The 20,482-nt window shown below is 36.5% G+C and overlaps 1 protein-coding gene across 3 annotated transcripts in view; it reads right to left on the bottom strand.

Moving 5' to 3' along the window:
* The window catches only part of LOC149651141 (follistatin-related protein 5-like), a 97,885-nt gene that overhangs the window by 25,331 nt on the left and 52,072 nt on the right, over positions 1-20,482 (bottom strand). For all 3 annotated transcript variants that reach the window (XM_089847964.1, XM_089847962.1, XM_089847963.1), the window contains exon 3: positions 562-673. In XM_089847964.1, the coding sequence (XP_089704090.1) occupies positions 562-673 (112 nt within the window). The remainder of the gene's footprint in view (positions 1-561; positions 674-20,482) is intronic.

Here is a 20,482-nt window from a genome sequence, read left to right as displayed (position 1 = left end):
GGGGACGCGGAACCGTTTCTGACTAAATGGGATTGGCGCTTTTTTAACCGAAAGAAAATAAAGAGGCGATGGAAAACTCTCTCATCTAGTTAAGTACTAGGACGCCTTTTCATTTGCACCGAATTTACTAGTTACGACTGCAAAGGCGTTATGGAATTTGAATTATGAAAACTTTGAGGTTAAAATTCCAAAAAAATATTTCAATTCCATAATTTAAATATACGCATTTTGTTGAATGTTAAGTTGTCTGCTCTCACATGTGAACGGGGAAATGAACGTAGCAACGCGACCGAAACAAAATTAACGAGGGAAGCAACTTGAACGTAATATTTTTCTCTGTAATCTGAATGGGGCTTCAGTCTGGTTAACAATCTATGGCGAGACCATGTTGGGTTTAACGCGGACGCAGCGAGAACTTCCGTTGGAAGTGTCAGGGTGGAGACCGATGATGACTAATAAGAGCGGAGGGTTTCGTCTCGTTCTGTAGTGTGTAGCTTGGATTATAGGTCGATGGGTGTGGAGCCTTTTTAATAAAAAGAGCTATGTGGATAAAGTACTTACCACTTTCTACTGGGAGTGCTTTGGGCGGTGTGTAATCGTCCTCGTCGTGACCCGCGGAATCCAAACCCAGGAAATGGTCCTCGTCGTCATCCAAATAGGCCGTGTGTCGGGACTGTGTAAACAAAGATAAGGAAACTACGTGTTAAAATTTTGTAAGCTGCGTAATCCCGAAAGTTTATAATCCCATAACAAGTTATTTAGGATAAACACACAAAAACTAACCAACTTGCCTTAGCTTTAAAATAAATGAATGTACGATATTTATTAATTTAGAATTAATTAGAAATATAGAATCACTTCAAAAGCGAATACTGCAATATTTGAACTGCTACTGAAACGAGTTTGTTATTCTCAAACTCCTAAGTTTATTTTAAGTTAATGGTAAAGTAAATATCTTATGTTTCTAGTAGTAGCAGGTATTATATCCTTTGACCTTTGAGGAGGGAAGTTTATACTGGTGTGGCATGACCCTTCCCGTACACGGCCCTTAAATTTACCCATAGTACACCGGTTTTAGATTGGGCATAAGATTTGGGTGCTACCTGGTTATAGCAACAAGAACTACTACTTATACTTGACTATATATAAGCTAGTAAATAATACTCGGAATAATACGTCAATTCAATTTATGAATAAACCCAAAGTATAGGTAAGCCTTAAATCTTAGTTTATATACAATATACGAGAACAAACGGTAAATAAAGCTAGACGCAAATAAAAACACTCATTCGAAATCACGCGAAACTTCCTTTTTATACGTAAATCTGAATGCAATCGACCGAGAACAAAGCTCGGCAGCAATATTAAAGTAAGGTAAAGCGTGGGTAGGCCTGCATGCCCAAAAAGAGTGAATAGTACTTTATAATCCTTGCAAAAAATAGCGCTAGCTCTTCTCTTATCAGGTAAAGAACGGATATTTACCAGAAGGCTCCTGAATATAACCCCTTTCCAGGTATAAAGTTAATCCCGTAGATTTACTCATAGGATACGTTTGAAAGGAATACTCAAGTAACTCTTAACACTTTCTAAGTCGTTTCTACGACGTTTTGGCTATCAGAAACCACTTCTAGAAATCCAATTTTCGTCTACCTTTACATATACGCGATGGAAATCAGGAGTCAAATATTTGTTTTTGCAGTTCCCTGTTTCGTTTCTCGTCTAGCTCTTTGGTAGTCGAGGCTTACTGCAGCTAGCGACACAAATAAATCTCTCCTTTCCATTGCAGAAACGCTTTCAAATCAACTTCCAGGAAATCGGAGCGGAGTTTTATTTATTAGTTTTCAGTTCAATATTTGAAAGGAAAAGAGGAGGAAAGCCTTCACCGCCTTTAAAACTGTTTGGGCGGGAAAGAACCCTCTTGAGAGTATTTTTTAAAATAAAGAAAAACCCCGCCTACATTTGAAGTTGATGGAGAACGTTTTATTGGTGGTGAAAAGTTTGTCGAAACGAATATATTGGGTTTCATTTCCATAAGTTGCGTGATTTTTAATTGGGTTTTCAAATTGTGAAATTCGAAATTACGTAACGTTTCCCCATTGACTTAAATAAAGTCATCATTAGACTTGAAAATGAGGTAAATACCAAATTTCGCGCGTTGTATTTCAAAATATTGCGAAATTCTATGCGTTTGCAATTACAAAAGCTCACTCGTTCGCTCGCTTCTGTATCGATCTATTTACTAATCTTTGAGTATCTGACAGAACGTTAGCCCAAGGCTCTGGTATTATTTTAAATAGTTGGCAAAGTGCCGATCGATTGGGTGGTGGTGGTGGTAACTTGCTCGCGTGTGGATTGTGATGCCGCGTCCTGAACAAATAATGGAATCTTCCCTCGCGTCTTATATACTCGTCGAATGGCGGGAAAAGTCGAATCATTCTGTTTGCAGACAGACGTATATATGCCAAAGGAGGCTGTACTTCTAGTGGAAGAGCCTTCTTAATATTAAAGGCAGGCACACAACCGTCCGCCTGTTATGCTAGATTGCCTGTGAAACTCTAGCATGCACTGGTGTGCGCTGGAGTACCATTGGCGTAGAGAACTGCAGTTCTAATTGCTCGGCGCACTTTGAGCTACATCGGGTACTTTATATTGACACCAGAGACTGCCTACTTCATCACGCAGCCGTTGGCAGGTCTACGCTTACAGAAACAATAATAAGAAACGCGGGCGGACCTAAGCGCCACCTTGGGAAAAGAGCATATATATATACAACGTTCTAATTCTTATCCTTTTAGTTTTAGCAATGTTGGGCGTTGGGTATTTATAACAAAGATGATGCAACAGGTCCAACAGTGATACAGAGTCCCTGATAAGTCTTTACCATTAGATTCGATATGTTTCTTAGAAAGGATAGAGATATATATATATCATTCTATCATTGGGTGTCCCAGATTCGGTATCATTGTAGGCGTGTACATACAATTTACCCCGTTCTTGGAATCTACGTTGTTATCATATAGACTTTTTATTGGGCTTTGGAAGATTAATTACCTTCGATCAATTATGTTTGCTTTGGAGGTTTTAGGACACGTAAGGCTTGTACCGTACGCTTCTATTTAGGAAATTAATTGGATCCTCTGATCTTCCACTAAAGGGAATTAATTTTTTTTTCTTAATCATGGAGTCAATTAGAACTACGTTGTGTGGGTGGTTTTAACCTTTTAAACACACTCGTGAATTACAGTTTTCCTTGGAAACGGTAAACGTGATTTTGCCATCAAAAAACCAACCCTATGGCGACGACATGTGACTCTCAAATTCTTGTTTAAAACTACATTATCGATTGGATAGAAGTTAAAAACTCTGACGGAAAAATACTCAAAAGTTATAAATCAATTTTAACTAAGTTGAAAATACTTTTCTTTAAGGATACGAAAAAGGAAGAAAAAATATATCGAACTGCCTTAAATCTTTTAAAATAATCTTTTTTTCCTTCCTTTCCTTTCAACTACATTCTTGAAGAAACTGTTTTTCGACTTTCCTATATAAAAAGTGAGCGACGATAAGACCCCCTTGCCTCTTTTAGGTTTAGTAGGGATCGTTTTGAAAGAAACAGACCAATCGATTTGGCCGAAGATTTTAGAGTCCAGCCAAGAGGCAGGCGTGCATAGCTCGCGCCACTCGTTTAATCTTTACTGCCCGTGCACGTGGCAACGTGATCTGACCAAGGTCCGAACGTCCACTACCACTTTTATTGCAGCTAGGCCTTGGAAATCGTAAAAGAGTATGGCAGACTCTAACCAACGAGAAAAGAGGGTGCGGAATACGTGTATAGTTTGAAACACTTCGCATATACAGGAGGTGGGCCAACTGAAAAAACATCAAAACCCACCCTCTGCGATTGCTATTTATGGTTGAGGAATAGAAATGGACGAAGCAGGCAGGAATCGCTTAAATCGAGATAGAGATAGAGAGAGAGAGAGAGAGAGAGAGAGAGAGAGAGAGAGAGAGAGAGAGAGAGAGAGAGAGAGAGAGAGAGTGTGTGTGTGTGGTAGGGGATGTCTGATCGCGATTCAACCTTTGATATCCGGACAGACATACTTAAATCCGGATATGGGGCTGGAGGTTGAGCCTTCTAAATTTAACATCATCACGAGGGTAGAAAGAAGTAAGATGTACACGAGTTTCTCGATCCTGTTCCCGGATTGTAAAAGAGTCGGGGGTAAAGCCCCGAGATAATAGGCCCGGGGATTGTCCGTCCTATGGTTCGTAGGGAGCCCACTGATCACAAAGACCAAGTAATAGTCATCGGGACGTGTCGACGTCTTTTTCTCTTGTACCCAACCCAACGTGATTGCTGCGCAGAACCATTGGATTCCAAACGCATTGCGTATTGCCCTGACATCTTTAAATACACTCTGTTTGGGATTCTCCCAATTCGTTTTTCGTGCTGGTAGTCTTTTCCTATGCTTGTTAGTTCTCGCACTGTGTAATAGCGATAGGCCTTGGCTCCCTACTATTTTGTACTATACACGGCGGGCCCTCATTCCTACAATTCTAGACTAGATATAGACTGACCAGTGGGACAAACAAGATGGGAGATCTTTCGAACTACTGGTTTTCCCAACGTAACATATTACATTTGATCTTCTCTTGGGATAAAGTCATTAGTTACGCTAGGAAATTGCACTCTGTTCAGAATGAAGTATTTTAAATCTTCTTCGCTGAAAGCTTTTTCCGATTACTTATTTTTAAATTTTTTAAAGTTGAAATTGATGATTAAATGAAACTTCAAATTCTGAATTACAAAAATTAGTTTTAAACTGAGGATCAGTTAGTTTGGGGTGCAGTATTGTTTTGGGTTTGTGTATAGTTGTTTTGATTGGGTATTTATTACGTTGTTTTATATAATTTAAAATAATGGTACTAATTTTAACAGCAAGTAAAAGTACTCTAGCAGAAATTTTACACTCCGGTATAGTAATAATTTATGTAATTTAAATCTTATCTTATATCATTTTTGAATAATATAAAGTTCTTAATCTTAATAATATGATAAACTATCATATAGTCCGTGTCTTTTAAAGGTCAAAATGTTTGGAGAATTAGTAATGTAATTCCAATAAAATTGAATCGTGTATAGTTTCCAATAATCTATCCCATGCAATGAAAGTTTAATACCGCTTTCCGAAAACGTTTTCGCAATACCGAGGACGATTTTTACGAGCGAGTAATCTAGTAAATACTTTAAAAGACCAGGGGTCATAAAAGTAACGTATTCATAGCCATAGTTTAAAATATATAGCGCTAGAGGCTGTAACGAGCAAATTTTAGGATAAGCCTAAAGCCTACTTTTACACCGAAATATCCTTATGGCTGGTTTTCCCCCACTTCCCCCCCCTATTTGTAAAAATCTACCTGGCTGGTTGAAACCCTCGCGCCCGAGCAAGATAGTTAAAAAACCCAAGGATGAACTCGTTGAGTGGCCCTTTGGGGCACACGTGACCCCAAAGGATGAGAAGCTCAACATATGACGAGAGGAGAGAATAATTTAAAAAGAGAGTAGAAGACAGAGTTGGAGTTCGAGCCGAGTAAGGAGGTGAACGTTTCTGGCAGGGAGCGGAGGAGAGATAGGACGGAATGACCGAGAGGCCGAACGAGTGAGCCGCACCTCGCGAAAGACTTATGGATAAAACGCGAGTCACGTTGTAGTCACTAGTGTGCCACAAAAATATTAATTAATAAGAAGAGAAGTACAAACCAATAAACTGTCCAGCTAATTGTACGAGATGGAGAATTCATCATGAGTCAGCGTGGAAACCAGTATCAACCGATAAATGCTAGCACGCGTTAACCGTGAGTCCCATTTTGATAATAAGGGTGAACCAGCCAGCCATTTATTACTTAAATGTTATTTAAATGTTTTGAAATACCGCTAAATCATTCTTTTATATATTATCCAATAAACAACACTAATTTCCTGGTAAATAAGGGTCGAACCTGGTCTCTTGAATTTAAGTTTTAATTATATGCGTTAAGCACAATGAGAACATGTTTAATTTATCTAACCATATCGTATTACCCTAGACAACTTAATTATTAATCTTTAGATAAAAGTATTTAGTTTCAATTTTAGTATAAAGTTAAGAAAATATGTTCCATTTTGGGGGTCCGTCCGGGATCACAAAAAAGACTCTCCCAGAGATAAAATTAGTGTTAATTTTAATTATGGCCCATTTTTGATCAACTATGATCGGTTAAAATTTTTATTGTTCATTGTGGAAAATTTCCATGAAACTGAAATCTCAAGGTTACCATTGTAACCAAAATTTTAATATGAAATTAGTTTAAGTTAGAAATTTAAATTTCTCTCTCGATTAGCTACTGTAACACCTTGAATTTATGTGGTTACGTATTTCCTTTGGGTAAGGGTACGGCGGTGATTTTTCTAGCTTAATCGATGAGTTCTTTTGTTTTTCATGCCCAGAGGTCCTGGTTTCAAGAGTATAAATTTTGAGGGTCAAAGTTTAGCTTTTTGTTTGTCACTTATTTTTCACGTAAAAAGTTTTTTTTCCTTTCTTTAAAAATCTTTTATTTACGTGACAAATTTTATTTTTGAGGGAAATTCCATTCTGCGAATTTTATTTTTAATCCCCTTTGTAAGGCCTATGCCTTTTCGTCCAGAACACGATATTTGCCAACCCCAGTATAGTAGGGAAACGAGTTGTAACACGTGTTATAGATCGTGGAAAAATTTTGAGAGGGAAGAAAGAGTAAAGCGTCGTCACGGGAAAAATTATCTTGTCCCTGTTGTTAAGAGAAGCTTTAAGCTGAAATCTAAAATCCCCAAAACTTCACGCCTTACAATGGCGTCAAATAATTTAACCCCTTCGAATAGTGTTATCAACCCCTTGTCCCAAGCTAACCCTGTTCTACCTAGCTCTACCAGTGCTAGCCTTCAAGCAGGTTCGCAAACTCCCCCCACTTCAGGTGGTACTGCGTGCAGTACCTCTTTGTTACATTTGGGAGTAAACACCCCTTTGCCCATTTCGACAATGGTGAATACTAGTAGCTTGCCCTTTAGCTCAATCCAAAGTAGTTTAATAAATACGAGTGCGACCTTAACCGCTCCCACTACTATGGTATCTATGGTCAATAACCCCTTGTCAAGTAATCAGGTCACGCCACCTATGGCGAATTCCTCGAACACAACTTCGGTTAATGACCCAATGCTAGCAATTCAAGCCCAAATGCAAGCTTTAATGCAACATGTAGCATTTTTAACTAATCAAGTGGTTGCGGTGCATCAGTCTAATCAGTTAATATTACAAGCTCAAAATAATTTGCCCACACCACCTGTTATGACCTCAAACACACCTGTCTCAAGTACACCTGCAAGCGCTATCTTACCGCCCACTCAAGGAATAGCAACTCCCGTAGTCTCTACAATTAGTACAGCTCCCTCGGCTAATGTTAATCCAATTAGTCCTAATGTTGCAAATCCACTTATTCCTTTGTTACCAAGTGGGGCAAGTAGTGTTTTGGCGGGAAATCAAAATTTCGGTTTCAATCCGCAACTGAATTTAAACCCAACTCCCCCTGGCTCCATTGTTAGTGCAGCCCATTTAATACCACCGATTCCTTCATTGGGTAGTACAACCCAATCACATAATCAAGGGGGGCTTCCAAATTCTTGGGTTCCCGCAGTCCAATTACCAAATTTTTCAGGGTCCACTACAGGGTTAGGTGTTAAAGATTTCCTAACAAAAGCCCGCCAAATTTTCGTTAGTAGGGATTGCCCCGAGGATATTTTTATTAAAAGGTGGATTCCTAATATGCTCACGGGGTCTGCGTTTGAATGGTTTGAAAGTCAGGGTGCGTTTGGAAATTTCGCCTATTTTTCTAACGCTATTAGAGCTGAATTTCAGCAAGAAACTGACGATGACCATATTTATGATCAAATTGATAGTCGTTATCAAAGATCTGGCGAAAATCCAGCAGTTTATGGTGAAGCAATTTTAGCCCTAATTAGAAAATTGTCTGAAGCCCCGTCCAACAAGGAACAAGTGCGCTTAGTACGCAGAGGCTTAGAACCAGAAACCAAAAAACTCTTGTCCACGAACTCATATAACCGTGTTAGGGAATTAATTAGCGATGCGGTAAAGGTTTCTAACGCATCTCAGGAACTACGTCCCAGTTCATCCCATGTTAAAAATTCCGCAAGTTCAAAGAGGGCTGACGTAATTTGCATGAACTGTGGTCAAACTGGACATTACCAGTTTCATTGTAAAGTCCCAGTTCAAAGTACGGTTCCCTCACAGAACCAACCAGCTTCTACCCTTAATGCAGAAGCAGCCCCCTTTGTTCCTACCTGTTATAAGTGTGGTAAAGAGGGGCACGCTAAACCAAAATGCCCTGAATGGAAGAAAAACAGGGAGCACGGAAACGTACAACCGGGAGGGCGAAACACGGGCGCCCCTACCGGACACAACCAATAGGTCCCGTAGTTAACTACGTATTGGGAGAAGACTTTGATCTTCCCCAATTAGCTTGGATTGCTCTTTGTTTCGGTGTTAGAGTATGTGACACTTTAGTTGACCCAGGCTCTTCTGTTATGATAGTTTTCGACTTAAATGTAAGTTTCAAACACTTGAGAACGTCATCGCCTGGGGATTAAATTGGCCATTAAGGCTCGATTAACGTCTACTGTATCCGCAGTAACTATCTTTTAAACACCGACCAGGGAGCAATCTAACAAAATTTACTTCATTAAAATTTAATTTTTTTCCGTAATTTAAAATCTTACTCAGAGCGAGATGCCGATAAGATTGAGGTACCACAGTCTGTCGAGAGTTATTCCGAGACTAATGTAATAGGTGAGGTGATATCACCAACCCCTGTCGTGCGTGATGCCGACTTCAAACCCGATAGTGCGTTAGCGTAGTTAGTAATGAGGAGCAATCAGATTAGTGATATTAACCACAATGAACAATTGCCCCCTAATGTACGTTGCCTTCGGCCACGTGACCCGATTACCGGTAGGGTTAAATGTTAAAAAATTTTGTTTTGGAAGAATATCTTTCTCTGGGAGAGGGTCTCTCACGGACCCTTAGTGGTCGATATCTGACCATCGTGTCATGATACTTTAATTGCGCAATGTAAATATATGTTAGGATTAAATTTTCTTAAACCACTAGTTTTTGTACATATATAATATGTTAAATTTAAAATTTTCTTAACTCACAAGTGTTTTTTTTTGTAATTATCAGTTAAATTTAATTGCTATTGCATGCTTAGTTTTAGTGTTATCCTAGAATTATTGTTTTAAAAATTTTCATTACGACTCACCTCTAAAGTAATTTTTTTTTCATGGTGATCTCGTATAATTAAATTTTTTTTTGTTTTGTTTGTTTATTTTTAACCACAAACGTAATTGTCTCTTTTTGTGGTCATTATGTATCTTACCTTATAATCCCCTTAACGTAATGATTTTAGTTTTATTTGTTATTTGTTCTAATTTGAATTAGTTATAACGTGTTTTCCAATGAGCCAGAGGCCTAGCTAACCTTCGTGTTTTATTGTATAACTCTTGTTAACGTAGTTCGAATGTCGATATGAAATCGTATCACTTTACATTTTTTTTGCATCAGTTTTTTTTTCCAAATTGTTGTTAATTGTTTCAAGTTTCACTCAAATGTTGTTTACCAATAGTGTTGTTGAGCGGGGACGCTCAAACTTAAGTCGGGAGGAGTGTAACGAGCAAATTTTAGGATAAGCCTAAAGCCTACTTTTACACCGAAATATCCTTATGGCTGGTTTTCCCCCACTTCCCCCCCCTATTTGTAAAAATCTACCTGGCTGGTTGAAACCCTCGCGCCCGAGCAAGATAGTTAAAAAACCCAAGGATGAACTCGTTGAGTGGCCCTTTGGGGCACACGTGACCCCAAAGGATGAGAAGCTCAACATATGACGAGAGGAGAGAATAATTTAAAAAGAGAGTAGAAGACAGAGTTGGAGTTCGACAGCGTTGCCAGACGTACCATAATTATGGTACTTTACAATAATTTCGAGTTAAATTTATCGCTGTACCATAATTTCGTTAGCGTACTATATGGTACGCTTTTGTACCATAATTTCACCAAAGTGTACCATATTTGACAATAATTTCAAAATATTTTTTGGGACTACTGAAAAATCATCATGGCTATCTTATTTTCATCTTTTCGGTTTTTGCGATGAAGAAAGTTGAACGAGCACTTAGGCACAGCTCACTGCCTCACTCAAACGTATATACGGGCGCGCGCCTTGGGGTAGTTTTCGTCTTTGCATGATCGAGTGAGTGGGTGTGGCGGGAATACTGGCGCTGCCGCGTGGGTAGGCACAGCGTTAGTTACTGCAACGTGTTGGAATGGCCGCAATGGCGGGAAAAGGGGAACTAGTACGTCCAAGTTTACATTATTAATTTCGTGTTTTATATTACGTTTATATTTAATTAATATGATTTAAAATATTTATTATATATATAAAACTTACTACTAATTATATAGAAATTTAAATATATTTTATATATATTAAAATTTATGTATTTAAAAGATATAAAATCGTATTAGCCGTAAACTTTGCTTGAAAAGACGTTAATTCAAATTTCCCGCCTAAAATTTAACATTTCCAGCCCAAAAATTCACATTCCACGCCCAAAATTTCAAATTTCCCGCCCAAAATAGTGCGTACCAGAATTTTAACGAAAAAACCATAATTTTTGAGTCCCGGTACTATAATTCCGGTTTCAAAATCTGGCAACGCTGGAGTTCGAGCCGAGTAAGGAGGTGAACGTTTCTGGCAGGGAGCGGAGGAGAGATAGGACGGAATGACCGAGAGGCCGAACGAGTGAGCCGCACCTCGCGAAAGACTTATGGATAAAACGCGAGTCACGTTGTAGTCACTAGTGTGCCACAAAAATATTAATTAATAAGAAGAGAAGTACAAACCAATAAACTGTCCAGCTAATTGTACGAGATGGAGAATTCATCATGAGTCAGCGTGGAAACCAGTATCAACCGATAAATGCTAGCACGCGTTAACCGTGAGTCCCATTTTGATAATAAGGGTGAACCAGCCAGCCATTTATTACTTAAATGTTATTTAAATGTTTTGAAATACCGCTAAATCATTCTTTTATATATTATCCAATAAACAACACTAATTTCCTGGTAAATAAGGGTCGAACCTGGTCTCTTGAATTTAAGTTTTAATTATATGCGTTAAGCACAATGAGAACATGTTTAATTTATCTAACCATATCGTATTACCCTAGACAACTTAATTATTAATCTTTAGATAAAAGTATTTAGTTTCAATTTTAGTATAAAGTTAAGAAAATATGTTCCAAGGCCCTTAGTATAAAATAAACAAAACTTTGATAACAGTTGGATGAGTTCAACCCGGCCTTTTCAGTGTAAGTTTACCATGCATAGTACCCTCTAAAATTTAACCTTTAATAATTTCAAACGACTTTAGCTTGGTGCCTAACTCCAGCCTTTTGTTTATTTTAAAACCAGCTTGAAGTTTAAATAACGTTCACGTTACGGGGTTTACTCTCTCGCTCTCTCTCTTACATTTTTCCACTCAAAATAATTCACTGTGAAATTTCAGGAAGTCTTTGTTACTTTATATATAAAAATATTGTGTTTTAATTACAACAATTACTTGCGTATTTCAGTTGGTAATTAATGAAGGTTGATGTATTGATAAATCTAAGTTGCTAAGCCTTTGCCAAAGGAATTCTATACATTATTTCCAAGTCTCCATAGGTCTAACGTACAGTCAATCTTAGTTGGCTCTAACCGCGTATATGCATATATATAGCCGCCCGCTATGGTACGCTGCTATCTAAGTCTGTCTAAATCGTCATATCGATCTTGGATGCCAGTTTATTCTCCGTAGGCCTATGCGCGGAAAGTTTTATATTAAATGTATATAAGGCAAAACCGGGTGAGCGAAACGTGATGGTGGTGGTAGTGTTGTTGTAGTAGAGAGTTTAAGAAAATGACTTAAAAAACCTGTTATTTCATTTAAATTCGTTAAATTTCCAAAATACTTGAAGACGAGTTAAGCCTAACTTTAATATGAAAAATTGCAAAGTGCGAGTGGTTTTTTTTATCTCGTGCCAAACTTCTAAAGTGTTTTTTGGTCAATTTCTTAAACTTTCTAGTGAAGGCGCCAAGTAGCCGAGGGATGAAAAAGCATAGCGTATAAACCCATGACGTATTTTGGCATCTTCCTGCCCGTACTAGGGGGGGGGGTAGGCATATATCCATCTCCCTATTGGGTGCTTTTTTAAGGGGAGGGATGAGTATGGTGCAATTAACCGATGGAATTAAGCTGCTCCAAGGGATCATCAGTTTTTCGCCGCGTTTTCTGAGACTCATAGGCTCTGAGTCGCTTAGCGCCAACACCACTTCTTTACTTATGAGAGTGTAAACTGGTAGTGGGTGGATGGGGTGGGGGAGGGTAGAAAAAAGCGGGAAAACTTATCCCGAAGGTCTGAAGATGTATGGATGATAATTTAATAGAGGAACTGCATCCCTTTAAGAGGGTTTTTGAGGGAAGATGGGAGTAGAAGAGTCATGAAGGAGTAGAAAAAATAACGTAATTGCTTTTTAAGAGAATTTTTTATAATACATTATTGAGTTTCTGGGATGCGTAAACTGACTAAAGCGGGTCAGTCAGTACATGCCTTTAAAAAAATAATTCACGCATTACGTGTAAGGGTAGAAATTTTTAAAGTCTTATTTTTTTTATTAAATATAGGGATATTAGAGGGTATATGTAGTTTTTACGCTGATGAGTTTTCCAGAAAAGTATACTGTATATTTCTCAAATTTTGGTTTTTAAAATATCGAATTTTTCTCTTGGATGAATGCAAAAATAGAATTTTTCATTATGGATTTAAAATAATTTATTTTTTTTTGGAATTGAAAAAATGTAAGAATGTGAGGTTTTTATGATAATACCGCGTGTTTGAAAGAGCGCGATAGAGAGGTGATGAAAAATAGCTCTTCTATTATTTGCAGTCCATCTTCCTATTTAGTCTGTACTACGCCTTTGATAGCGACTCACTAGGCGTCGCTTTACGAGAATCTATGACCTACGTCACTTCATGACAAGCTCCAGTTTGTAACCAGTGACAAACTTATGGAACATATCTTATGAACGTATGCTGCTACTAATCATGTTTTGTAAACTAAACTCTCTGATTGACGTGCTTTTTGACAAATAGCTCAATGTTTTTCTAAATATGCATCTATATATTTATTTCTTAGACAACTTATCTAGTATTTCTCTTCATAACAGAATATGGAACAAATCTTTTAGCGTAAGAGACATATTTGGGTCAGGCATTAGTCAAAAGAAAATCTTTTCAAAAGAAAAAAATAAACCAACATTTTTGAGATGAAAGTTACAATCTGTTTTGGCCTTTCAAAGAAATTTATCAGAAAGTGTTTTCAAAAATTTTCACGTCTTTTGAAAAGGAGCTTTAGGATAATATATATTTTTTTACGCTGTTACATTTTTCAACCGTCTTTTACAGTTAGTAAATCTCAGCTACAAATTTTATCCGAATAACGCGACTAGGAGGATAAAAAATTCCCGTTGAATTTAAGACAAGCACAAATGTCTCGCGTAATATCTGTCTTTTCGTGTTTTTATTTATTTTCAACTCATGCTCGTAATAAATCTCTAGTTTTCATAAAAATATTAAAAGTTGACTTTGGAGTTGTTTAGATGTTGAAGAGAAATTATAAAGTGGATTAAGGTCATTTTAAAAGATTAGGAAATATTTTCCTTGCTTTTATATAGTTTTTGCAAGAAGCCAACTTTAAGGGTGAATCGAGCTAATGGGTTTTCTATGAGCCCCTGTAGAACTATTTGACTGCATTGCATTCATGCATACTATTATTAAAATAACAAACTTTTTTTTTCTCATAATTTTTTAAATATAAATTTTGCAGCTATCAGGGACCTATTTTTATATATCTACTAATTATAATTTTATGGATTAAGGTTAGAAAATATTTTCCGGAATTTTAAATTTTTTGAGAGAAGCCAACTTTAAGGCTGAATCAAACTAATGTATTTTCTATGGGCCCCTGTAGAAAAGCTCAGCCGCATTACATCCATGCATACTATTATTAAAATAACAAACCATCTTTTCGCATTATTTTTTTAAATATAAATTTTGCAGCTATCATGAACATATTTTGATATACTTGTTACAGTTTTCAATACTGCAAAGGTACTTGTGGGGTCCTCCATTATATAAAACGCATTACAAGTACCGAATTGGTAATATCAAGCGTTATGGTTCTTATTCAATGTGAAAAATGAGAAACGTACCCTATAGAGCCATTTCAACAAAATATTTGTTGTTCCTTAATATAGGAAATTCCTAAAGAAAAAAATACTCCGAACATCTTTTGATCATCATGAGTGTAAGAAACCGTTTCTATCTCGAACCCTCCGGGAAAAGAAAAAAAAAACATATCTATACATCTATCTATAAATATATAGAAATACACTCTGTACCGTCCGTCACCTTATCTTCAAAGTGATGAAGAAATGAGAATCCCTTGGTTCGAAGTACCGTAATTTTCACACCCTCTCTTAATTCCAAAGGTTTAAAAGCGTGAAGCCGAGTGTTTTTCTCGGTATTAGGTTGGATAGACGTGGAAAAAAGGTTTTGAGCTTTGAAGAGGGTGCGAAAGATATCAAGTAGATCGATAGTCCAGGCTCGTTTTCTCACAGCTTCAAGAATTTTGGGGGTTGGACAGTTACTCCAGTGAAATTCTAGGTTCAATACTACAAGTGAGCTTTTCATATGCAAAGATATTGACGTGAAGCATCAAGGCTAAATAGACGATGAGTAAAATGCTCAGCTTATTTTAAAATTCTTTAACTAATTATAGTTTTGTCTGTCCTAGCGTTTTAGTTCCATTCAATTGTCACTAGTTTTCCAATTGATTGATTTAAGTACGCGATAAACATAAATCTGCATCTAAATATGTCAAGTAGTTTTAGGCGATTTGACAAACCAGGAAATGGTCAAAAATTAAAGTAAATTTTCCCTAAAATCAGATTTTAGCACTCAAAGGTAGCTGAGCGATTTTAACTTCAGTTGGATCAATATTTAAGAAGGAGAATAGGTTTATTGGTTAATTAACGATTTTGGTCAAGTGTCCAACACCATGGAAGAGGCTGAGCTAGAGTAGAAGATAGAGCTCCTTACTCCCCATCTATCGTCAGTTGAGGACGATGTATATCCGGAATGCTTACAAACGAGCGGGCCATGCCCAAGCATCGCCTGGGAAAAGATTGCCTCGCCAATTAAGGGCAAGTCCTTTGGAATATAAAAAACCCTTGGTTTTTTTTTTTGGTCCGCCTTCTACTTCCCTTTTTTTATGACCAAGCTATTGGCCATCCCTGTGGACTGCCACTGGTGTTTTTCGGTTAGTTTCGAAACATCGCTTTTCTGATAGGGAGTACCTTTTATTTTATATTTATCATGCGGAAACAAAAGCAAAATTTTGTTTTCAAAATGCAAATAATAATAATTTATTATTAATTTTAAGTAGTTTCGTATTTGATGTTTGGAGTTCATTATAAATAAGTTACGCTGAATATTTATTAGGTTTGAATTTCATGTCGTAAGCCATTACGTTCTCGATGACTGTCGTATGTTCAAAAGTCATAAATTCGTAAAATAATGATTAATGGGCGTGGTTTGTTCTTACGTCACTTTAAAAATTGGATGTCCTCGATTGAGTATCATAATAAGCCCATCTTAAATTTTGTTTTATGAGATAAAATTTTGGTAAACCAAGGTCGATAGCTTTTCTTAAAAGAAAAATTAAGATTAAGGAGATCGATGGAGAAAAGCTGTCCAAAAAGAAATTAGTTCCGGAAAAAACGTTTTTCCTTAGAATATTCTTAAAGAATTAGGGTCTTCTAAAGTAGGTGATGTGACACGCTTTAAAAGTGCTCCTTAGGGAAATCTCATTTTGTCGAAGAAGCGTCAGTTTTCATTATTCTAAACTTAATCAACGTCAGGCGCCCGTGATTGGTCCTGAAGTTAATGCATCAGTGAATTAAAATGGGCCGAGCAAGGAGTATTAACTTCTGACCGTCTCTTTACCCGCATATCGGTTTTTTAAAAGCAAACGTTGCATTGTTAACATAGCTGAAAAGTAATTAAATCAACTTAATAGTGTTCAATTTAAATTTAAAGAAGTTTTTTTTCTCTACGCGCTAAGTCGATTGCTATTCAATTTAGTTTAATTTAATTTGCGACTGAGTAAATTCAACTAGGATATTAGAAGTCATTGTCCAAAATACTTCCAAAGGATATAAAAAGAACGGAAGTACTTCATGATTATTCGGAAGAAACTTCCACCAATGGAAAGGATTAGTTTCCCCGTAATCGTTCAATCCTTCAACACTACCGGAACCAATTTCGATTTTCGAGTCAGTCCAAATAAAATGATTCACACACGCACAAAAGAACTCTTCTATCAAAGGACTAGCTACTCTATTTTGAAAGACCCAAATAATCTGAATTTATTGCCAAATATTACTGTATACAACTTCAATCTCAGAAAATTAACTCTTCTTCGTAAAATTTTATTCCCCTTTGTTAGTAAACAAATTGGAAAAATAATTGAAGTTGTCCAAAAATTCGATAACAAGCCCATCTTTACTTCAAATTACTAGGCTCTAGGTTTTCAATATTTTTCTCGTTATTTTGATGAAAAGTTTTAGAAAAAGTTTCGTTTTAATTAGCTACCGGAAAGTCGATGAGCCTGCCACCTAACGGGAAGTTTTAAAAGAGGATAATTTTCTAATTATATTCTTGCCCCCCCTTTTACGTACACTCTTTAACTGATTTTCCATCAGAAAAATACCTCAAAGACAAAGAAGTAAACAAAATGAGTAGAGGGGAAGCTTAAAGCTTCAAACTTCAATATTAAAATATACTATTGCTATTTTAACGTAAAATGTTATTTAAATAACTCTATTTTTCTTTCAAAAATACGACTCGATACGGAAAAAAGATATATATGTACATATATACTAATATTTGAGATGAATACCTAGTGACCTAACTCATTCTTTATCAGTGCTGGCCAAACAAATAGCAAAAAATATATACATATATAAGCATAAGTTTATAAGATATGCTATATAAGTTTGACACTGTCTATACTTTGTAATGCTAGAGACTTACAGCTCGAGCTAGTTCTAGAACGACAAGCGAGAATTGACTAGCCTACACTCGGTAAAAATTGCAGTCCATCTTCCTATTTAGTCTGTATACTAAGCCTTTGACAGTGCCTTATGCACCAGGCGTCGCTTTACCTCGAATCTATGACCTACGTTGTCACTTCATGACCAGCTCCAGTTTTTAACCAGTGACAAACTTATGGAACGTATCTTATGAACTTATGATGCAAGGTATATTTCTACTTGAAAAATATACCAAAAAAATATAAATAGGTCTGTAGTATCATTTTGCTCTCTTACGAAAGAAAAAAAAGTGTATCAGAAAAGGACAGGAGCTAGCCTAGCTTTCTCTATAGCAGAAATCGAAACGACTAACGATCCGTGTCCTGAGATAGGCCTTGGATTTAGGCTTTTGGGACTGAGAAAGGAGTATTTTTGTTCATTTGGGCTCGGTGCTCTTTGCCCTGAAAATCCGAAATTGCCTTCTTGACGTTCCCTGCAAATGATATTCTCCTATAACTTTTCCAATATAGGTCAACTGGCAAACGAGAAACACGAATCAATACGACTAATAATGCGTGACAGAATCAGATTTTCTTTATCTGAAAGTTGCCCAGCGTAAATATATTTGCGAAATGTTTGTGGTTTGATTTTAATGTTTCAAAAATCCTTATTCATTCGCTCACTAAACCAATGTGGTACGTTTTTGTTGTTTATTAATGTGTCATGTGGTTGATTCGACTATAAAACAACATAGCAAACTAATTTTGTTCTTTAAAACTGTATGGTCGTAGCTTCGTAAAGTCAATATCCATAATCATGGGTTTTTCCTTCTGTACATAGAAATCATCTCGAAAAGTATAGTTAATGTGAATAGCTTTGGGAGTTTATTTGGTTTATTTCAACTCGAAATTTCAGTAGGTAGAAAACTGTAGCGGAAGGTTTTTATGTACTAAATATCCATAGAAAAAAATACAGTTTCATATAGTGACGGTTCAGACTAAATTAATTGAAAGAAAGAAAGGATATTGTGATCTTTGAAATTTTCAATACAGCGTAAGTGTGCAAGGCTTAAGACAACTTATGTATACCTCATAATTAATTATTCAAAATTGTCGCTGATAAAACCTCAGCGTTAAGGAGTTTAGTAGCAATCTAATTAGCAGCCCTTATTAATTTTATCCTCCTCGTGTCTTTCAAAACCTTCAAGTAGAGGCTAAATAAAAATCAATTTGTCTTTTTAACTTCGGGGCATCTTTTAACACCCCTTCTTAGAAGACTGTCGTATCCCCTAAGCCTTGGTTCGTCTATTAATGAAATCAGTTTAAGAATATTTTAGTTTTTGGTCTCGACCGTCGACGAATTTGTCCCGCGGTTAAGTCTCGTTTGAGTTTTAAACCGGTTTTTTTCTTTTCTTTTCAACTGAAGTCTTCCGGTTTGGGTACGAGATGAGAGATGGAGTTTCTCTAGTTGCCATGGAAACCGAGAGTGAATCACGCTCTCCGGCCCCTTTTCTCTCTTTTTTTTTTGTAACCCATTTTCTTAGCAACGGGATGTCTTTTGATACATTAAGGGGCGCTGGAAAAGACGCGCTTTCCCCGATAATCGTGTAGACGTTGAGTATAGTGGACCTACCCCTACTAAGACAATAGTAGGACAATGGATAGAGAGGGGTGGTGGATGACGTTATTATTGTTTTATCTTGCTGTGGGAAATTCCATTTACAATTGAGATGAATATCGTGTAATGACTTTAGGGGGTACAAATTTAAACTTCATTTGGATTTTAAAACGAATTTTAAACGCTATGAGTAATTATATCTTTTAAGAGCTCGATGCGATGTCAAACGCAGCTGAACTTTGTTGTTGAAATTTAGAGGAAATCTATTATTTAATTACAAGTTGATAATTACTGAAATTATAATTATTTGTCTAAATATAAAAGTAATAATAAAAAATTAACTCTTATTATAAAATAATTAGCATTTAGTTAGTCTTAAAAATGAGGACTACTGTACCATCCATTGGTTTGGTGATGTCTGCTAAACCGAACCTCTTACCCCTCTTCTCTCAGCCTGTGAGAATTCAACCAATCCCGTAAGGGTAAGTGGTTTTATATAGCAGACGCCACTAAACCAATAGCGACGCATTAGTCCTTTTTTAAGACTAATTAAATGGTAATTATTTTGAAATACTATGCTAATGCCGCTTTCTATACGGGGAAGGTTGAGTAGGGGGTAATTATACCTATTTCAAATCTCTTAGAAACCAGATAAGACCCTGAATTTAGGTCTTTATTTCTCCATAAAGCTCTTAAAAATATCACGATCCTTGACCTTCAATGTAATTGCGGGAAAGAACAAAAGATCTTACAAAACACGCCTTTAATCCTTTCAAACATACTCAAGCACGACACTACTTTTAAAAATCCATTATAGAAAGTAGGCGTGACTGAACAAAAATTGCTAATGGTGAAACTGCACCCCCTAGGCTAGCCTTTTCGCGAATATACGAAATATCCTCTTTCCAAAATTTATTTTTCCTTCGTAACATTAAATCGAGAAATTTTCATATCGGTATTTAGGAATCCCTCAAAAGTTGAGGAGGAAGTAGTTAAGTTCCGATTTGGATTTGCCTTCCTTTCCCTAGGCAATCGTTACTAGTTTTAATAGGCGACGTTATTAAATTAAATTAATTTGAATTATTGCCTAGACTTTAGGGTGTATGCCATCTGTAAGTAACAACTTTTAAGGCGAAGGGATTTTTGCATCGACAGCTGAGTTTGAATTCCTGGCTTTTAAAGAAATGTATGATGATGATAATGGTGATCATCAATGGCAGTAAGCCGATGGTTACTTTGCGTATTTGCATGGGGCTTTCGTTTTGCCTTAAAATGTTTCGAATTTTTATGGGGTTGAAAGGTTAAGGACACCTGAATCGCTGCACGTGTTTAGGGATGAATTATTTAATCTTAATTTACCGATTTTGTAAAGTTGCATGGTAAAATCTGCTAATTACCATATTGCAATTAAGGCAATGAACATTTGCGGTTCTTATTTAAAGTACAGATTACTGTTCAATCTAATCTGCGAAACTGTCTCTCAATCTGTTTTTACTGAAAAAGACTAAAAAGTAACTAATCTAGCTACATTCCACATCCACAAAGGCTTCCTTCCCTTTAATAAATGTTCTATAATATTAATTCA

The sequence above is a fragment of the Phalangium opilio genome, unplaced genomic scaffold (assembly GCF_054372755.1).
Source record: "Phalangium opilio isolate 3A_F unplaced genomic scaffold, DU_Popi_V2 ptg000082l_1, whole genome shotgun sequence".
In the NCBI taxonomy this organism is placed as follows: domain Eukaryota; kingdom Metazoa; phylum Arthropoda; class Arachnida; order Opiliones; family Phalangiidae; genus Phalangium; species Phalangium opilio.
This window is presented reverse-complemented; position numbering and strand designations above follow the sequence as displayed.